Source organism: Helicoverpa armigera, chromosome 31 (genome assembly GCF_030705265.1).
Source record: "Helicoverpa armigera isolate CAAS_96S chromosome 31, ASM3070526v1, whole genome shotgun sequence".
Lineage (NCBI taxonomy): Eukaryota > Metazoa > Arthropoda > Insecta > Lepidoptera > Noctuidae > Helicoverpa > Helicoverpa armigera.
Window position 1 is genome coordinate 4528316 of NC_087150.1, and position 21198 is coordinate 4549513.

The 21198-nt window shown below is 41.5% G+C and overlaps 1 protein-coding gene across 1 annotated transcript in view; it reads left to right on the top strand.

The window, feature by feature from the left end:
- Window positions 1-20992, top strand: part of LOC126054349 (monocarboxylate transporter 12) — a 34552-nt gene extending 13560 nt beyond the window's left edge. The window contains exons 2-18 of the mRNA XM_064043422.1: window positions 1172-1273; window positions 1943-2050; window positions 2636-2772; window positions 3513-3706; window positions 4938-5081; window positions 11621-11687; window positions 11942-12057; window positions 12591-12734; window positions 13812-13969; window positions 14526-14601; window positions 16407-16530; window positions 17152-17295; window positions 18020-18162; window positions 18624-18729; window positions 19190-19263; window positions 19923-20069; window positions 20565-20992. Of these exons, the coding sequence (XP_063899492.1) occupies window positions 1172-1273; window positions 1943-2050; window positions 2636-2772; window positions 3513-3706; window positions 4938-5081; window positions 11621-11687; window positions 11942-12057; window positions 12591-12734; window positions 13812-13969; window positions 14526-14601; window positions 16407-16530; window positions 17152-17295; window positions 18020-18162; window positions 18624-18729; window positions 19190-19263; window positions 19923-20069; window positions 20565-20701 (2121 nt within the window). The 3' untranslated portion in view covers window positions 20702-20992. The remainder of the gene's footprint in view (window positions 1-1171; window positions 1274-1942; window positions 2051-2635; window positions 2773-3512; window positions 3707-4937; window positions 5082-11620; window positions 11688-11941; window positions 12058-12590; window positions 12735-13811; window positions 13970-14525; window positions 14602-16406; window positions 16531-17151; window positions 17296-18019; window positions 18163-18623; window positions 18730-19189; window positions 19264-19922; window positions 20070-20564) is intronic.
- The last annotated feature ends 206 nt before the right edge of the window (window positions 20993-21198 follow it).

Genomic DNA, 21198 nt, shown 5'->3' on the forward strand with positions numbered 1-21198 from the left:
TCAGTATGAAGATGAAAGGTAGTAAACACATTTCAAAGATTAGGAAATTAGACGGTATCAGACTACTGAAAACTGAGATTGAATTCACGATTTTCTTTAAAAAATAAATATTTATTTCTTTTATCGGGAAAACTGTTTGAAGACTGTTTAGTCTGCAGTTTGTGGGTTTACTCTTACGGCCAGTTTCTTCATCAAAAGTTAAAGTTAAAGTAATGTTTAAAGTAAAAGCAACGGTCAAATTCGTTTTTTCAAGGCTAAAGTGACAGCAAAACTAATAGGAAAATTGAATTTGACCGTTACTTTAACTTTAGACATTACTTTGACTTTTACTTTGGCTTTAACTTTTGATGAAGAAACTGGCTGTTAGTAAGTACATTGTCATATATTCTAACTATACATACTTATACATAATACATCGATGCTAGTGCACCGCCCATATGACATATTGACAGACACTAAAGGTCGATTAGAGCTAACTATAACGAAATCGATAGAAGATTAATTTTCTAAGAATACAACCTTCTGTACTGTCAGGGTATCATGTCATTTCAATTATTTATTTATAGGAGAACCTTGGACTTGGTTGGCTGTCTTATTACTCGTGTAATAGGATTGTGGTCAATCTTAATGGCGTCTAGGAACATCGGGTGTTTCGCTGAGCAGAAATAATCATTTGTTCAGCCTTTTCCCAAATTATGTTGGGGTTGGCTTCCAGTTTTAACCAGATTAATAACAGGGCAAATAATGATAACTAAATATTGAAAAAAAAAAACGTTTTCGGAAGGCACAATAAATTGGTTCCCGACTGTTATTTGAACATCTTTGATAGTCGTTACAAGGGTAGTCAGAAGCCAGCAGCTTTGACAATCAATCGTATTAAGGAGTATTGGGTTGCCCGGATAATTGGATTGAGGATGTCAGATAGGGCAGTCGCTCCTTGCAAAACACTGGTACTTAGCTGCATCCAGCTAGACTGGAAGCCGACTCCAAAATAGTTGGGAAAAGGCTAGTCAGATGATGATGACCTAAAGGTAATATGACACAAAATTCAATCGTGTTGTGTCTTCGTTTTGATTTATAAAGTAGTATGTGTCCATTGTTTTAGTGTTATCTAAAACACGGACTCATTACTTTATTCATTCACCACGCGTATTATTCTTCTATTCCTCAGGAGTTGTCGAAGCTGGAGACTCAGGTCCTGGGCACTTCGGCACCGCCGACGTCAACCGCTCTGTCCTGCTCCATCGACCTGCCCACTGATGTCATCTCAGAGGTAAGTGAGAGAAACCAGGTCATAAAGAAGTTTTCGCTTATTCTTCTTCTTTCGTGTCGATGACATGTCTTATAGTGAGACTACACTATGTCAGCCCAATATGGCCGCCACAGCGAGAGCACGGCCGGATGCGCTCATGAGGTCATCAGAGTTTTCGCTTACTCATATTTATTATCCAAAAAATTAACAGCTGGAACAAGAAGTTTAAAAATTGGCCCTAAAATAGGCCCACCTGTATTTTGGGCACCAATTATCACAGGCTTCTTAATCAGCTCATTGGATATGAACCAAACTGACTTATGTATATATAAAATCCTATCAAACTGTTAAGGAGACAATTTCAAGTAGCAGTCGTTTTTGTAAAGTTAAGATAAACGACATTTTTTTTCTCCGAAGCTGAAACCGTGAAGCCTATTTTTTGTCTAAGCTTGAGCTTTTAGTACAAAATGTATATAGGTATTTGATATGGTTAATCGACAGGACAATATAATTTTATTTTTATTCACGCATACAATGTTACTGGCGACTTTATTGAGCCACTTCTACTTTCCAGCAAAAGAGGTGAAGGGTGAGCGATTCTGGGACTTAATATTTGACCTTCAAAAACTGCAGTTTTCTACCCTACTTTGAAATTCATGGATGATTTATTATAACCTTGTCTCTCCACAGGCTATCCTGTCCCCGGATAAGGCAGGCTCCCTCATGTCGGTGCAGTCAGCACCCCCGGAGCAGAGAGAACGCCCCGCCAGCCTGCTGCTCGAACTGCCATTAGCCACGGTAATATATACTTCTATCTCCCGAGCTTTTTCCCAACTATGTTAGGATTGGCTTCCAATCTCATCGGATTCACTGAGTACCAATGCTTTACAAGAAGCGACTGCCTATCTGACCTCCTCAACCCAGTTACCCGGGCAACTAAATACCCCTTGGTTAGGACTACCCCTAACGACTGCCAAAGATGTTAAAATGACAGCCGGGAACTACAGTTTATTGTGTTTTCCGAAATACGGGATGAGGAGTCCAATATAGGCGATTAATGGCTTTGGGTATCTGCATGGGCAAGTTAATTTGAAGCGAAAATATAATTTCTTTCTGTTAGTTTGATCAAGTTTGCAGCGTCATACAAACTTGAATATGTGTGTGAGTGTGGTTGAGAGTTATTTTTTTGTGGAAACGCACCGTTGTCCGTCAGTTATGATACCGTGCCTTTGATTGGTAGTATTTATAGCTAGTCTCAAACTAACATCACCAGTTCCAGTGACGTCATTATCAGTTTAGCAGACTAAACTATTGGTAGTTGGACCAATATTTGGCAGACATACCCAATAACCAATCTCCAATTATCTCCAATTTCCTCCACAGCAAGTAGGAGCTTACCTATCAGCGATGTCGCCAACGGAGCAGGAGGAAGACTCGCTGCTGACGCTCTCGTCGGTGACGGCGCGACCTCTGCTGGCCGCCTCCAGGAAACTGCGGCCGCCTCCCGACTCCTCCGCTGAGTAAGTACTGCATCAAGTACCTGGCTACCAGGCTGGTGCCAACAATGTTGGGGTTGGCTTTCAGTCAGCCAACATCGTCGTACCCAACTATGTTGGGGTTGGCGGCTTCCAGTCAGTTAAAGTACTTAAGGTAAGATAAGTGGTGCACCATGTTGAAACAACGAGGTTCTGGCGACCGACTGGTGGCGGTAGAATCACCACATCTTGCTCGGAGATCGGCAGCAGTATTTCCGAAGCTAAAACTATTCCACACTGCGTTCACCAACACGCATTTCCAACGCGCGTCCTTAACAAATGTTACGGGCACATCCATCCGGTATGGCTGCGAATTCAAATACATTCCCATTTATTAAATTCGGGTACATCAGGGAGTACATAAAGAACTATATAAGGCAGTAAACAAGGGAGCACATAAGAAAACAGGTAAATAAGTAATAGGGAGAGTACATAAGCAGTATGAAAAAGAGTATATAAGCAGAGCACATAGGGGAAGTATACAAGGGAGTACATAAAGGAGTACATAGAGTACTTGGAGGACATTGGAAAAGTTCATAACAAAAGGGAATTCATAAGGTAGTAATTAGGGGTTCAATAATGGTGCACATAAAAGAATACACAAGGGGGTGCATAGAGGGAGTGCATAGGGAAAGTACATAGCCAGTACAATACAAAATACCCAGTGGAGTCCACATGGAAGTAAATTAGAGACATTATAAAAATATCTTCCTCGTCTTCCACAGAAGCACAGCCCCGCCAGACGGTGGCTACGGCTGGGTGGTGGTCTTCGGAGCGTTTATGGTGCAGTTCTGGGTAGCTGGTCTTTTCAAGTCCTATGGAGTTCTGTACGTGGAGATTATGGAGACTTTCCCCGATTCCTCCGAGTCGGTGGCCTCTTGGATACCGGCTGCGCTGTCTACGCTGTGTTTGGCTTTGGGTAAGTCTTTTTCAACATATGCTTAGGTTTTTCTCGACTATGTGGGGGTCAGCCTCCAGACTGACTGGATGCAATTGAGTAACAGTGTGTTGTAGAAATGTAGATCATTTACCTTGTTTGAGCTACTTAACTTTCTTAGCTTGGTTATTCGGCAACCCAATACCACAGTTTAAATATAATTGTAAACAGTTGTAAAGCTACGTGCAATGTTAGTAAAAATGTCACTAACACATGCATGTGCTGATGCACGACACACAGTACAGACAGCACCGGTAGCGCCGGTTAAGCATGCGTGATTGAGTTACATATTAACGAACGTTAGTAGATAACTTTAAAAAACCGGCCAAGTGCGAGTCGGACTCGTGCACGAAGGGTTCCGTAAATTACAGTTAAATCAACCTATCTCAAAAACTATAAGAGATACTTTGATCAAACCAAAAATCGTTGAAAGAGTTAATTAGCATGCATCACCTCTATTTTTTTTAGAATTTTATACCCCGTAGTTATAAAAATAGAGGGGGGGGGACATACTTTTTACGACTTTGAGAGCTGATATCTCAAAAACCGTTCACTTTAAGAAAAATGTTTTTTAGAAAACTTTATATCATTTTAAAAGACCTTTCCATTGATACCCCACACGGGTATGTACATCGAAAAAAAAAATTTCATCCCTCAGTTACATGTATGGGGGGCCCCACCCCCAATTCTTTTTTTTACTATTTAGTGTCATATTTTTGTAGCGGTTCATACAACACATATTCCCATCAAATTTCATCACTGTAGTACTTATAGTTTCCGAGTAAATCGGCTGTGACAGACGGACAGACGGACAGACGGACAGACGGACATGACGAAACTATAAGGGTTCCGTTTTTGCCATTTTGGCTACGGAACCCTAAAAAGTAGGTACATACATCTTTATTCTGTGCCGATACACCGCAAGACTGGTTGTAAGACTTCCTGGCTTCTGAACACCCTAACAACTGCCAAAGGTGTTAAAATGACAGCCGGGAACAATCAATTTAATTTAACGTGCTTTCTACTTGTTTATTGGTAAGGGATCAAGAGTATATCAAAACCTTTGGCCTTCTATTTCACCACCAACCTAAGGTAGATTGGTAGAGAACCCTTAAAGTTCGCCTTTGTACATTGTGCAAAAAGTATAAATGAATAAATAAAAAACTCCGAATTAAGCATATAAATAGTTTTAATTATCTTTTTTCATTCACAGCGCCGCTATCGTCAGCGCTATGTGAGAAATACTCGTGTCGCGTGGTTGTGTTCATCGGAGGCCTGTTCTGCGCTACTGGTCTAGCTCTGTCGTACTTCAGCACTGGCCTGCTGCATCTGCTGCTTAGCTTCGGAGTCATGACTGGTAAGTTCCTCTTGTCATCATCATCATTAACCTGCCTTTTATGTACCAGGGCCGCTGTAACTCTTTCAATCCCGTAGCCCGTCATCCTCCTGTCCTTTTTCCCAATTTTTATTTGGAGGCAGCATGTGTTCTTCTTCTATACTCTTCTGTCTACCGTCATTTCACAAGTAACGTTCTTTCTAGCCATATTCTGTAGCTTAATTCTTGGTCAGGCAAGCAGTGATCTTCTTTAGAGAGCATTTTAAGCCGTCGGTCCTGCTTGTGATCTCTCTCCGGTGGTGCTGGATTGCCGTCCCATCGAGCTATGAGAGTGAAGGAATAGAGAGTGCACCTCATCATCATCTGTCTAGCTTGTCCCTAACTATGTTGGGGCCAGCTTCCAGTCTTACTAGATGCAGCTGAGAACCAGCGTTTAACATGGCGACTGCCTATCTGACCTCCACCGCTATCATCAGCGCTATGTGAGAAATACTCGTGTCGCGTGGTTGTGTTCATCGGAGGTCTGTTCTGCGCTACTGGTCTAGCTCTGTCGTACTTCAGCACTGGCCTGCTGCATCTGCTGCTGAGCTTCGGAGTCATGACTGGTAAGTTCCTCTTGTCATCATTATCATCCTGCTGCCTTTTATGTACCAGGGCCGCTGTAACTATTTTGAACAATCCCGTAGTCCGTCATTCTCCTGTCCTTATCCCAATGTTTATTTGGATGCAGCATGTGTTCTTTTTCTGTCTGCCGTCATCAGAGTGGCTACCTAATTGCTGCCAGCTACGATAAGTTGCTACCTAATTGCTACCAGCTACGATTAGTTGCTACCTAATTGTTACCCTCGTGGTTTCGAAAATATTCAGAATCTAAAGGTGCCAGCCATTGGTGCCGCTTGGAATGACTGCCTATCTGACCTCCCTAAGTACCGTTGTCATCAACCTTATGTGAGAAATACTCGTGTCGCGTGGTGGTATTCATCGGAGGCCTGTTCTGCGCTACTGGTCTAGCTCTGTCGTACTTCAGCACTGGCCTGCTGCATCTGCTGCTTAGCTTCGGCGTCATGACTGGTAAGTTGCTCTTGTCATCATCATCCTCCTGCCTTTTATGTACCAGGGCTGCAGTAACTCTTTTGAACAACCCCGTAGACCATCGTCTTACTGTCTTTATCCCTAATTTCTATTTTAGGTGTTCTTCTTCCATACTCTTCTGTCTGCCGTCATCTCACAAGCAACGTTCTCTCTATCTAGGCATGTTGCATAGTTTCAATTCTTGGTCCGACAAGAAGGAGTGTTCTTCTTTAGATACCATTGTAAGCTGTCGTTCCTGCTTGTGATCTCTCTCCGGTGGTGCTGGATTGCCGTCCCATCGAGCTATGAGAGTGAAGGAATAGAGAGTGCACCTTATCATCATCATCTGCCTAGCCTTTTCCCAACTATGTTGGGGTCCTCCTAGTCTAACGGAATGCAGTGTGCCTCTTGGACCACTGCCTATCTGACCTCCACAACCAAGTCTTTCTAAGCACCGCTATCATCAGCGCTATGTGAGAAATACTCGTGTCGCGTGGTGGTATTCATCGGAGGCCTGTTCTGCGCTACTGGTCTAGCTCTGTCGTACTTCAGCACTGGCCTGCTGCATCTGCTGCTTAGCTTCGGCGTCATGACTGGTGAGTTCCTCTTGTCTTCATCATACTCCTGCCTTTCATGTACCAGGGCTGAAGTAACTCTTTCGAACACTCTCGTAGCCTATCATCCTTCTGTCCTTTTTCCCAATTTTTATTTGGAGGCAGCATGTGTTCTTCTTCCACACTGTTCTGTCTGCAGTCATCTCACAAGTAACGTTCTTTGCACAGCATGCAATGACATAATCCGTCACTCTCTTGTTGCCGTCGGCGTTCCAGCCGTATTAGAACCCAGTGGTCTGACACGCGACGATGGCAAGAGACCAGACGGCTTATCATTATTCCCGTTGAAGATCGGTGGGTCTTTGTTCATCTGCTTTATAAAGATCTGACGAAGTGACTTGCTGACACTTCAAGTGTATCATGGTTTTGAATGGTCTTTCTTAATGTATCATCATCTCCCGAGCGATTTTTCCAACTATGTCGGGGTCGGCTTCTTCGTCTAGTCTAACGGGGTCTACAGCCAGATCTTTCTAAGCTTTGCTATCATCAGCGCTATGTGAGAAATACTCGTGTCGCGTGGTTGTGTTCATCGGAGGCCTGTTCTGCGCTACTGGTCTAGCTCTGTCGTACTTCAGCACTGGCCTGCTGCATCTGCTGCTTAGCTTCGGAGTCATGACTGGTAAGTTCATTAACAATATTCTATCTATCTTCTAGCTAGAGACAAGAGATAGGAACCTCTTGTAGCTTTAGTAGCTTTAGAACGAACATGGTGGGGTTTAGTCAGTAAGAGTTCCTCTTCATCATCATCATCCTACTGTCTTTATCCCAATTCTTACTTTAGGTCGACGCAGCATGTGTTCTTCTTCCATACTCTTCTGTCTGCCGTCATCTCACAAGTAACATTCTTTCTATCCATGTTCTGTAGCTTCAATTCTTGGTCAGAGAGACATTGATCTGCTATAGAGAACATTTTAAGCTGTCGTTCCTGCTTGTAACCTCTCTCCGGTGGTGTCGGATTGTCGTCCCATCGCGCTATGAGAGTGAAGGAATAGTGAGTGCACCTCATCTAATCTCCTTAGCCTTTTCCGTACTATGTTAGGGTCAGCTTCCAGTCTACCCAATTGCAGCTGAGAACCAGCGTTTTACATGGAGCGACTGTCTATCTGACCTCTACCGCTGTCATCAGCGCTATGCGAGAAATATTCGTGTCGCGTGGTTGTGTTCATCGGAGGCCTGTTCTGCGCTACTGGTCTAGCTCTGTCGTACTTCAGCACTGGCCTGCTGCATCTGCTGCTTAGCTTCGGAGTCATGACTGGTGAGTTCTACTATTATAGTTATATTATGTCTTTTATGTATGTCCGATTCTTGGTCAGTAATGTTTACTTTTCTAAGTGTATCAAATTATCAGTAGCCTTGGCTTGGTATGCCGCTTTGCACAGCATGCAATGACATAATCCGTCACTCTCTTGTTGCCGTCGGCGTTCCAGAAGTATTAGAACCCAGTGGTCTGGCACGCGACGACGATGACAAGAGACCAGACGGCATGTCATTATTCCCGTGGAAGATGGGTAGGTCTTCTGCTTTATAAAGACCTCATCTGCTTTATAAAGATCTGGCGAAGTAACTTGCTGACACTTCAAGTGTATCATGGTTTTGAATGGTCTTTCTTAATGTATCATCATCTCCCGAGCGATTTTTCCAACTATGTCGGGGTCGGCTTCTTCGTCTAGTCTAACGGGGTCTACAGCCAGATCTTTCTAAGCTTTGCTATCATCAGCGCTATGTGAGAAATACTCGTGTCGCGTGGTTGTGTTCATCGGAGGCCTGTTCTGCGCTACTGGTCTAGCTCTGTCGTACTTCAGCACTGGCCTGCTGCATCTGCTGCTTAGCTTCGGCGTCATGACTGGTAAGTTCATTCTGTCATCATCATCATCATCCTCCTGCCCCTATCCCTTAAGTTTGTGTCTTAGAGGCTTGTCTTGTGTGTAAAGGTTCCATTTTAGGTCGAGCAAGTATCAATAATCATCATCCTCTCCCAAAAAAACGCTAACCATCCCGGCCACGTCAAGTATCAACGGAAGAATCCTCCTAGCAGAACATGTTAAGCTGTCGTGATCTTTCTTTCTGGATGTGTCGGATTACCGTCCCATAGCGCTATAAGAGTGAAGGGATAGAGAGTGCACCTCATCTAATCTCCTTAGCCTTTCCCGAACTATGTTGGGGTCGGCTTCTAGTCTAATGGGATGCAGTGTACTACATGGAGTGACTGCCTATTTGACCTCCTCCGCTATCATCAGCACTATGTGAGAAATATTCGTGCCGCGTGGTTGTGTTCATCGGAGGCCTGTTCTGCGCTACTGGTCTAGCTCTGTCGTACTTCAGCACTGGCCTGCTGCATCTGCTGCTTAGCTTCGGCGTCATGACTGGTAAGTTCATTCCCAATATTCTATCTATCTTCTAGCTAGAGACAAGAGATAGGAACCTCTTGTAGCTTTAGAAGCTTTAGAACGAACATGGTGGGGTTTAGTCAGTAAGAGTTCCTTTTCATCACCATCATCCTTCTGTCTTTATACCTAATTTCTAATTTAGGTATTCTTCTTCCATACTCTTTGAGTGCCGTCATCTCACAAGTAACATTCTTACTAGCCTTGCCGACTTTCATAAAATCAGCCTAAACCAGCCTCTCAAGTATGAGGGTGTGGTTTTGGTCAGATCTCCTCGAAATACATATAGAAAGTTGCTACCTAATTGCTACCAGCTACCACAAATTGCTACTAGCTCTTAGGGTATCATCATCTCCTGAGCCTTTTGCTAACTAAGTTGGGGTCTGCGTCTTGTCTTATGGGATGCAGTGTGCCGCTTGGAGCGACTGCCTATCTGACCTCCTCTGCTGTCATCAGCGCTGTGTGAGAAATACTCGTGTCGCGTGGTGGTATTCATCGGAGGCCTGTTCTGCGCTACTGGTCTAGCTCTGTCGTACTTCAGCACTGGCCTGCTGCATCTGCTGCTTAGCTTCGGAGTCATGACTGGTGAGTTCATTCCCAATATTCTATCTATCTTTATTTCCTCTGTATCTATCTGTATTTCTCTTGTCATCATCATCCTTCTGCCTTTTATGTACCAGGGTCGCAGTAACTCTTTCGAACAATCCCGTAGCCCATCATCCTACTGCCTTTATCTCTTAAGGTCGCTGCAGAATGTGTTCTTCTTCCATACTCTTCTGTCTGCCGTCATCTCACAAGTAACTTTTTTTCTTTCTAACCATGTTCTGTAGCTTCAATTCTTGGTCAGGCAAGAAGGAGTTCTTCTTCTTTAGGGAGCATTTTAAGCTATCGATTCTGCTTTTGTTCTCTCTCCGGTGGTGTTGGATTGCCGTTCCATCGAGCTATGATTGTGAAGGAATAGAGAGTGCACCTTATCATCATCATCTGCCTAGCCTTTTTCCGAACTATGTTGGATTCAGCTTCCAGTCTAACCAGATGCAGCTGAGAGGCAGCGTTTTACATGGAGCGACTGCCTATCTGACCTCCTCTGCTGTCATCAGCGCTATGTGAGAAATACTCGTGTCGCGTGGTTGTGTTCATCGGAGGCCTGTTCTGCGCTACTGGTCTAGCTCTGTCGTACTTCAGCACTGGCCTGCTGCATCTGCTGCTTAGCTTCGGCGTCATGACTGGTGAGTTCATTCCCAATATTATATCTATCTGTATTTACTCTGTATCTATCTGTATTTCTCTTATCATCATCATTGTCCTGCCTTTTATGTACCAGGGCCGCAGTAACTCTTTCGAACAATCCCGCTGCCCAACTATTCCGTAGTCCATCATCCTACTGCCTTTATCCCAATTTTTATTTGGGAGCAGTATGTGTTCTTCTGCCATACTCTTCTGTCTGCCGTCATCTCATAGGCAAAGTTCTTTCTATCCATGTTCTGTAGTTTGAATTCTTCATTCTTGGTCAGTTCTTTAGAGAGCATTCTAAGCTGTGTGCCATTTCTCAACTATGTTGGGGTCGGCTTCCAGTCTTACTAGATGCAGCTGAGTACCAGTGAGCTACATGGAGCGACAGCCTATCTGACCTCCACCGCTATCATCAGCGCTGTGAGAAATACTCGTGTCGCGTGGTTGTGTTTATCGGAGGCCTGTTCTGCGCTACTGGTCTAGCTCTGTCGTACTTCAGCACTGGCCTGCTGCATCTGCTGCTTAGCTTCGGCGTCATGACTGGTAAGTCCATTTCCAATAATCTATCTATCTTCTAGCTAGAGACAAGAGATAGGAACCTCTTGTAGCTTTAGAAGCTTTAGAACGAACATGGTGGGGTTTAGTCAGTAAGAGTTCCTCTTCATCATCATCATCCTTCTGTCTTTATCCCAATTTTTTTTAATTTAGGTCGGCGCAACATGTGTTCTTCTTCTATACTCTTCTGTCTGCCGTCATCTCACAAGTAACATTCTTTCTAGCCATGTTCTGTAGTTTCAATTCTTGGTCAGACAAGAAGCAGTGATCTTCTTTAGAGAACATTTTAAGCTGTCGGTCCTGCTTGTGATCTCTCTCCGGAGGTGTTGAATTGCTGCCCATCGAGCTATGAGAGTGAAGGAATAGTGAGTGCACCTGTGTCCTAGAATGTGCACAAACTATAATATGTCCTGCGCAGTTGGCTAATCTTCTTATATGAGAACAGACGTAAGTAGCCGATAATCGGCTAGAAGGACATCATCATCATCATCACTTATTTCATCTAGAAGAAGACGCCTGACCTACCAAATATTTCCACTCATCGGTAGCTTACGGCTGTTCAGAACGTTGTCCTACTCTCATGCATATGTATTAAAGAGATCCTATACTCGACACGTGCGTCGCCCCTTCACGGGGTAATCTTCAATTCTTATTTTAATTAACTAGAAGACTATTTGACTAAATTCTTTTAATTCTCTTACAGGTATTGGTGGAGGGTTATCGACTACTCCCGGGATTGTCATCGTGTCACAATACTTCGATAAACACAGGTAAAGTATACTTACTACTAAAACTTACCTACATATCTTATCTATACAACATACACTGTGTATACTAATATAATAAAGAGGAAACATATTTTGTTTGAACCCTAAACGCCCTGAAATTACTGAACTACAGAACCGATTTGAAAAAAATTTTCACTGTTAGAAAGCTACACTCCCGTTCTGTATAGTTCTGTATTTTTTTCCTATATAATCATATTAGCAGGCATAATGGTCAAAATATGGTTGTCTCTTTCCAGGGCATTGGCTAACGGCATATGTGTGAGCGGGACGGCAGCTGGCAGCTTCGTATTTCCTATGCTAATTGAAAAACTGGTCGATATGTATGGATTGCATGGCACTGTTTTATTATTGGGTAAGTTCCTTTTAAACAGATATCTATGTTCTTTTCGCGTGTGCAGCAGGTTATTGTTCTTGCCAAACTCGATGGCGGTCTGCAACTAAATTCCGAGCACATTTATGCGGCTGTGGTGTTTATCCCTCCCACACTTTCACCAAAAAATTTAAAAAAATGGTACTTAAAAATGGTTTCTGATCAACCCGCGAGATGTCCCGTGACGACAAATATTTTGGCGAGAAGTATAACTAAGCTACCGCGATAGTGTCAAAGTGTTGCCAAACCCGTTTGATGGACTCACGCGAGCTGTTGTAACAACCACTGCTGTCAAGCAGACCACACATACATAGTCTTTCAATATTGAACATTGACTGGATTGCAGTTGGCATTCAGTATCCTACGAGGTGTTTTACTTCACGAAAGCGTGTGAACGCTAGCCATACTTGAATGCAGAAGACAGCGTGCATAGTTCATCTACACACCCATGTATGGATGACTGTCATGCAGACATTCGTACTGTTTATCAACATTTTACTCATATCCTTCCAAAGGAGGAGGCATGCTCCACGTGTGTGTATCAGCAACTCTCTACCGTCCAGCACCAGTGAGCTTCAACACCATCTCCCTGGCAGACAGGACACCAGCCACCACCACCACCACTGAGAACACCACGCTGCTGCATAATATACAGGAAGGTAAGCAATTGGGAAATTAGAAAAAAAATGGGAATGGAAATTACAAAAACAATGGGAATTCACAAAAAAGATGGGAATGGGAATTCGCAAAAACGATGGGAATGGGAATTCACAAAAAACGATGGGAACCACGACTGAGAACACTAAGCTGCTGCATAATATACAAGAAGGTAAGTGTAGTGCATCTCTGTAATAACCATCCGATAGTAAGATATCGTCTTACTCCGTGCCACACTCTCTCGCAGTCTCCCGCCAACTAACAATAGTGTCTAGATGATCGCGTCTACGAATTCACCAAGATACATGAATAATAGAAACAGGATTTTTTTTAATTTTGGTAATGGGAATTCGCAAAAACGATGTGAATGGGAATTTAGATAAACAATGAGGATGGGAAATTACATAAATAATGGGAATGGGAAATTACAAAAAAAACGTAGGGATATGGGACATCCTAATATGGCATTGGGAAAAATTTAAATAGTAACAGGTAAGTCTGGTGTACCAATGAGAATGTCATCATGTTGGCTACATACTGTACCGTCCAGCACCAGTGAGCTTCAACACCATCTCCCTGGCTGACAGGACACCAGCCACCACCACCACCACTGAGAACACCACGCTGCTACATAATATCCAGGAAGGTAAGCATCATCAGCTCCCGAGCCTTTTCCCAACTATGTTGGGGTCGGCTTCCAGTCTAACCGGATGCAGCTGAGTACCAGTGTGCCACAAGGAGCGGCTGCCTGTCACCTACTCAAACCAGTTACCCGGGCAGCCCGATACCCCTTGGTAAGACTGGTTGTCAGACTTACTGGCTTCTGACTACCCATAACGACTGCCAAAGATGTTCAATGACGCCAGGACCTACAGTTTAACGTGCCTTCCGAAACACAGTCATTGGTGTCCAAGAAATACTTTAGAAAGTATATTCAAACTTAGAAAAGCTGCATTGGTACTTGCCTGACTTGAAATCGAACACACTCATACTTGAGAGGTTGGTTCTTTACCCATTAGGCCACCACGACTACAACATACAGTTTAATAATGGTATCATTTTTCTTCTTCCAGACCAAGGGATCATGTTCAAATCTGACTCTACGAAAGACAATAGACTGGAGAGCCTGTTCCACACGGAGACAGAGCTGACCCTCAACCAGAAGAACCTACTCCTCAACGAGGAGATGAAGAGGAACAACCTGGTGACGGAGATTATGCATCCTAGTTTAATTGAGGTGTGTAGTGGTAGGCAGATTTTTTATCTTAGGAAGGCGGGTTAGCTATGCGTGTGTTTATGTACATGTACATAGTGTGTGTATGCGGGCGCTCGCTCGCTCGCTCTTCCCAGCAATAACACATAGGAAGTGGTGAAGGATGGACGTTTCGAGGACTGTCTTTTGTTTAAATGACAGTAAAGTGCTGATTTATCAGCCTAATTCGAATAAAGGCTTGAGGCTAAGTTTGAAAATACAAACTCATTTGTGCATACACAATTTTTGACCATTTACACGCTCACCACTTTCATAATATAGAAACATGTACGTTGTATATGCTTAGTAACGTCTTAGTGTGATCTAATTTTCTTTAAAATATTTCGTTGTAAACTATATTTACAAAGAGTTATTTACGTGGCTCGATAAACAGCCACACATTTCAAAAATTAAGTCTTATGTCATTGCAACGAAACTTTTAAATTTTAAATTGCTTACCCGTGGCCTTTTCTAGGCACCATCATATATATTGCTGAAAATAATCTTCATCTAAATTCTATTTCATGGTTGTCTTGTTCAGGTCGCCCGTCAACAAATGCAGTCGCAGCACTCAGATTCTGAAGACTCCGAAGGTTTAGATGTTCTAGGAGTAGTTGGTAAGTAACTGTTAAAAATACCTTGAAACTATTTGTACGAGAGGTTATAGTAAGTTCAACGTCATCATCTTCTCATATAGGGATGGAATGAGCGTTAATCACCATGTCCGCGAGAGGATTGGTGATTTCAAAGTTCAAAGTCTAGGTTTCCTTAGGATGTTTTCCTTCACCTTTACTCAGTCACTGGTTTTAACTGCAATTTTTTTTTAAACGGTTTTATTTAGCTCACCCCGTTTGTTTTATTTATTATTTATTCATTCTTGGGTCAAATTTAGTAATTCAAATTTCACCCTCTTCCCGTCAACCGATTAATCTGAAATTTTGTATACACCTTTAATTCCGATGACAATACAATATAGTAATATCAATAACATTGTAAATCCAATATGGCCGCCGGCACAAAATGGCGGATAACGTAGATTTTATCAATCCCATCAATATGGGTATCAAATGAAAGGGCTTAACAAGCAAAATACAATATACTATAAAAAATTGAAATCCAAGATGGCGGCCGCTACAAAATGGCGGATAACTTAGGTTTTATCAATCCCATCAATATGGGTATCAAATGAAAGGGCTCAACAAGCAGAATACAATATACTATAAAAAATTTAAATCCAAGATGGCGGCCGCTACAAAATGGCGGATAAAGTAGGTTTTATCAATCCCATCAACATGGGTATCAAATGAAAGGTCTCAACAAGTAGAATACAATTTACTATGCAAAATTGAAATCTAAGATGGCCACCGCTACCAAATGGCTGATAACAATTTTTTATCAATCCCACCAATATGGGTATCAAATGAAAGGGCTTCACAAGTAGAAAACTGTCAGTAACTCCAGTGGGGCCCAACAGGGCCAAGGCCTGCCTGGGCTGCGAGATTGTTCGAAAGAGTTACCGCGGCCCTGGTACATAAAAGGCCTACGACGGAACAAAACGGTTTTCAGTCAAGAGTCTGGCACTCCCTCACCGCTGCTGACCCACAGCAGGAGAGGTCATGTGATGATTTTTGGGGTCGTTAAAAAAAAAGTATCTGGAAGGGCTATGTATTGAGGAATTACATTGTAATAAATTGTCAGGTAAGAGACCGTGTAATAATGATGCACTAAATGAATTAGATAGAATGAGGAATATTCGGTAGGCATTTTCATTAAATACTAAAAACTAGAAAATAAAAAATCGGTAAAAAAACTTTTAAGTTAAACGGTTTTATCTTATGTGCACTGAAAACTAGAAAATAAAAAAATAATTACTTACCTGTCAACCTACGTAGGTGGGCCCGGTCATATTAGACTAAAATAAAAACGTGGGGCCCTTGTGAAATCCTACCTATGGCAAAGCATATCTCTATACTTTGGCTGATTATTGATTGTCAAAATCTCCAGTTACGATATAGTAAGTCGATGCAATCCACACCTATTATACCTCTAGAAGAAAGTACTACAGCAATAGTTAATGGGCCCCACGTTTTTATTTTAGTCTAATATGACCGGGCCCACCTACGTAGGTTGACAGGTAAGTAATTATTTTTTTATTTTCTAGTTTTCAGTGCACATAAGATAAAACCGTTTAACTTAAAAGTTTTTTTATTAACCTGATTGGACATAATATTTTAATATCGACATTCAATGGATAATATAATAGAGAAATAAATAGTGCTTTTGTATTTGATTGTCCTATTTTTTTTATTGTTTTTGTCTCATCAACTGTCGACATAAACTGTTACAGTGTAAATAAAAAAAAAAACTTTGAAATATTATATTGGTGGATAGTAATATAAAATTCCATTATTTATGTTTCCAGGTTTACCCAAAGAAGTAGCTCGTCTCCGGCTGCGTCCCACCAGGTCGTCTTCAATTCTACATTCAGTTGAAGACCTGTCCACTGACAGTACTTGTGTTTATAAGGCGAGACGGAATCTGAGCAGGTTAGTGTGGGTTTCAATAAGCTATGTATCTGTTAATTAGGTTACTAGAGATAGGAATTTGACATTACGCCAAAATTCTACCTCTAGTAAGCAAAACGCAGATTGATGTACTTACTTATAGAAATTGCGCAATAAGTTAACGTACGCTAGGTTCATCAATCTAACAGACAGACATGTGTTGCTGGGGAGTTTGTTCCACCACTTGTTCTTCCCAGCAATAACTCATAGGAAGTGATGAAGGGTGGGCGTTCTGAGGGCTGTCTTTTGTTTTGACGTTCGATCGTCTATCAGCGTAACGCTGGAATACTGAATACGACACTCAATTATATGGAATGGTCAAACATTATATCCCTGTCACATTTGCGTACCTTTCTGATTTAATACATTGAAGGCCCATTTACACCGACAACACTGTAAACAATTGTTTAATATTCATTGGAAACAGTCGTTTTATGAACACTTTTATGCTAGGTATCGGTAAACTTGGTCCTGCCTTAGTATCTGAACTTAAAGTTAAGTAACTGTTGAGTAATGGTAATAGTAAGAGTAGTTTGAATAAACGATTTCAAGTGTGACGCATCAAACAAGCTCATAAATATTATCTACTCTATATTGTTTCAGCAAATCCCTCTACATTCGGCCACCGCCCAGTCGACTGATCCCCAGCAAGTTAGCTGAACCGATCGTGATCAAACCCGTCGAGATACAGAAGGAAGATGAAGTGCAAGTCGAGACGAAGACTGGATGCGTTGATAAGATATCTAGGTAAGTAATTATCTATAGGTACTCGTATTATAAAGAGGAAACATTTGTTTGTTTGTACAGTGGAGGTTTCGAGGCTGTTGAGCTGATATCTTATACTAATGCAGAGGAAAAAGGACATCCGGCTTTTTATCCAATTGGAAAGAGGATGTAAAATTTTCTTTAAACTGCAACCGCCGTACGCGAACAAAATAGCTCAGCTAGCTGTGGACTCGCGACATCAAGAACCACATTATTTTCACGTCAACAAATATTAGTGGACTCTCGCCATAAGAATTTTTCAGTACAGTGTATCTTTTGCTCGATCGTAGCTTCGTTTCTACAGAGCTTCAGCTTTATGCCAGTTTCACCGGTTGCTGATGAAGTCGCTGTTAACCTATCAGGAGCTTATCTAACAGAATTATAGCTTTTGGTTTTACAAGTCTCTGATTGCAGTATCTAGTTGGCAGAAATTACAAGCAGCATCTCTGACAGGTGGTCGTTTTGGGGGCCGTCTTTTGCAAAATTTGGCCTTCGAAAAGTGCTATCTTTCTTCTTCTATCTTTTTACGTATCTTACAGTGCTGATTTTCAGCCTTCTTTGAATAAATGACTTTTTATCATAGAAAATGGTGAAGGGCGGGCGTTGTAGGCTCTATCTTTTGTAATTTTGACCTTCGAAAAGTGCTGTTTTCTCCTATCTTTTTTCTTCTATCTTTTATCTGTTTACCTACATTATTATCTCACAGGTATCTAGACGTGTCGCTGCTGCGGTCGTGGCGTTTCGGTGTGCTGTGCGCGTCTGTGGCGCTGATGTCGTGTGGCTCGCCCTACGCGCTGTATTACTTGCCGGCTTACACTGTCGCTGCGGGGCATAGTAAATCTGCTGCAGGTATATTCTCTTCTCTTCTTTTATTAATTTGATAATAATAGTAAATGCCTTTATTACAAAAAAGAAACATGATATTTCAAACTATGAATATTTATAAATGTGCACGAAGTGAGGAAATCTATGCTTTATTAATTAATGTATTTATTTTATTGACGAAAAAATATTTGAAAGAATGAAAAAAATACTTTGCATTTTTTTTTCATGGGCTTTTGTGTTTCCGGTGTATAAACTTTTAAACTCTGTATAATAATTAAAAGTAGTGTCAAAAATTGCCTTAATCAAAAATATAATTAATTCGGCAGCATTTTTTTTGCTTTAAGTGTATTTTAATGTTATGTAGGTAGTAGGTATGTTGTATTGAATATATAGAAAATATATTTATTGCACGCTTACGCGTAGAAGCTCTCGGATGTATATATCTCGGATAAAACATCCAAATTATTTCATTATTTGTTTTGCAGGTCATCTGGTAGCCATAAGCGCTGTGCTGGATCTCTGTGGGCGATTGGGACTTGGCTATCTCTGTGATCTGCACCTATTTTGTAGAAGAAAAGCCTATATCGTCAGGTAAGCCTCTCCTATTTTAATAATACTAGCTTCCGCCAGCGGTTTCACCGGCGATCCATAGAAACTACTCCGTGCACTTATGCATATTTAAAATAATCCTATAGCCTTCCTATATAACACTGAAATACTTTTCAAATCAGTTCTGTGGTTGCTAAAATTAGCACGTTCAAACCAACTCTTTAGCTGTATATTATCAAAATGAAAACAGTTTAACTTTTAGTTTTACTAAATCTATTTTAAAATGATTAGCGATTGACAATCTGAATCGATTATTATAAGCTGATGTTTAGAAAAAGATGATTATCTTAGTTTTAATATGGTTGTATTAATTTTGCATGCCATATCTGCTTAGATATGTTTCTGTCATAATTTTTATCTAGCACCAATTATACCTAAGTACCATGTTTCAGACGTATTAAATATTCTATTCTTCAATTGCCACAGAATGTTTTATTTACAGTATCCTGGTAGCTGGTATTGCTGTGTTGACTCTACCTAGCCTTAAATCATGGTGGGCACTCGCCATCGCTTCAGGTGAGTATAAAATTATACCTAGGCATAAGTTTTATCTGACTAAAATATGAAGGAGCAAGGCTAGGTCAAAGTCAAATCATTAATCGCAATTAGGTCTTCACTAGCACTAATGAATATTCAAAATGCTGGTTGATTCTTGTTGCTCATTCCAAAAGTAGCTTCTTATGGAGAAGAACATGCAAGATACTACATGGCTAAGTAACAGCCCTAGTAGATCAATCATAAGATTAAGCTACCTAGCCTTTTGCCAACTATGTTGGGGTCGGCATCCGGTCTAACTGGATCTAGCTGAGTACCAGTGTGTTATAAAGCGACTTCCTATCTGATCTCCTCAACCCAGTTACCCGGGCAACCCGATATCCGTTGGTTAGACTATCATTAGACATATTAGACTTACTGGCTTCTGACTACCCGTAACGACTGCCAAGGGTGTTCAATGACAGCTGGGACCTACAGTTTAACATGTCATCCGAAACACAGTCATTGCTGTCCAAGATATACTTAGAACGTACATACAAACTTAGAAAAGCTGCATTGGTACTTGCCTGAACTAGAATCGAACCCACACCCTCATACTCGAGAGGTTGGCTCTTCACCCTTTATTTTAAGTTTTAAAAACATAGCTCGTCTGAGCTAAAAGGCTCTCTTCTGGTTTCCAGGTGCCTACGGCCTCTGTCTAGGCTGTTGGTTCCTCCTCGTCCCGGTACTACTAGCGGACGCCTTCGGGACCGCTCGCATCGCCTCGTCTTACGGACTGGTGCGGATGTTCCAGAGTCTCGCTGCAGTTTCTGTACCTCCTACTGCTGGTAAGAGGAACTAGTCGTTTATTTCTCAATTCTTTATCTGCATTCTATCTTATAGTATAGAGGTGGTAAATTTTATAATCTGTAAACAATTTGGACCCTATTATGGAAAAATCTTAAAAATATTGAAGAGCTTTCCTAATCGTAGCTTAATATTATTTTTTATTATAGTGTGATGCTAGGTTTCCCCGCGATTTCATTCGCGTCCAAGAGGAACTTCTTGTAACCAGATAAAATGACAAATATTTCTCAATGGTGAAAGAACTCAGTCATTAACTATAATAATTTCATTCAAATTGGTTCAGTAACTTTTAGCCTGAAAACGCTACAGAAGTTTACTTTCGCACATAAGTAAAATATTAAATAGGTAAGGATTTTAACCGACTTCCCAAAAAGGAGGAGGTTCTCAATTCATCGGGATCTTTTTTTTTGTAAGTTAATGTTTAAGAAACCATCGTGAAAATCTAAATACCTACTTAACCATTTCATTTGTTCCAGGTCTCCTACGTGACGTCACAGGCGGTTACTCGTGGTGTTTCTACGGCATGGGGTCATGCATGGTCCTAGGTTCGATTCCCGTCATAGCCTTCCACTTGAGCACCAAAAACGAAGACTCGGACTCCTCCGTAGATTGAAAATCCAATCAAAAACTGTCTAGCATAAGAATTACAAGCGATAACTCGCTTTTTAATGTTGAAAAACAAACGGGGGTCTGTAGAACTGTTGAAAATGTTTTTAAGGGGGTCATTTAACTGTTCTAAGTGGGGTCTTGTTCTTGATGGGGGTCAAAAAATATTGTTGGAGGTTCTTTTTTTGTATTTTAACGGTGATTGTATGTATGTGTCTATGTGTGTTCTACCTATATACTTAGGTTTATGTATATTTGATTTCAAAGCCAAGAAATGAGATGTAGGTAGATAAAAATTGTGAAAAAAGAAAAGTTGATGTTGAAAATGGCTTAAAATCTGGGTTTGTAGTTATTATGACAAGTTTCCACTAAAACTTGTGATGTGAAAAGATGTGTACTTGATGTCGCGAGTCCACAGCTAGCATGTGTTCGCGCGGCGGTTGCAGTGTCGCGGACATGTTAGTAATGTTCGCGCGCAATGTGTTACTGTTTGCTACAGCGAGT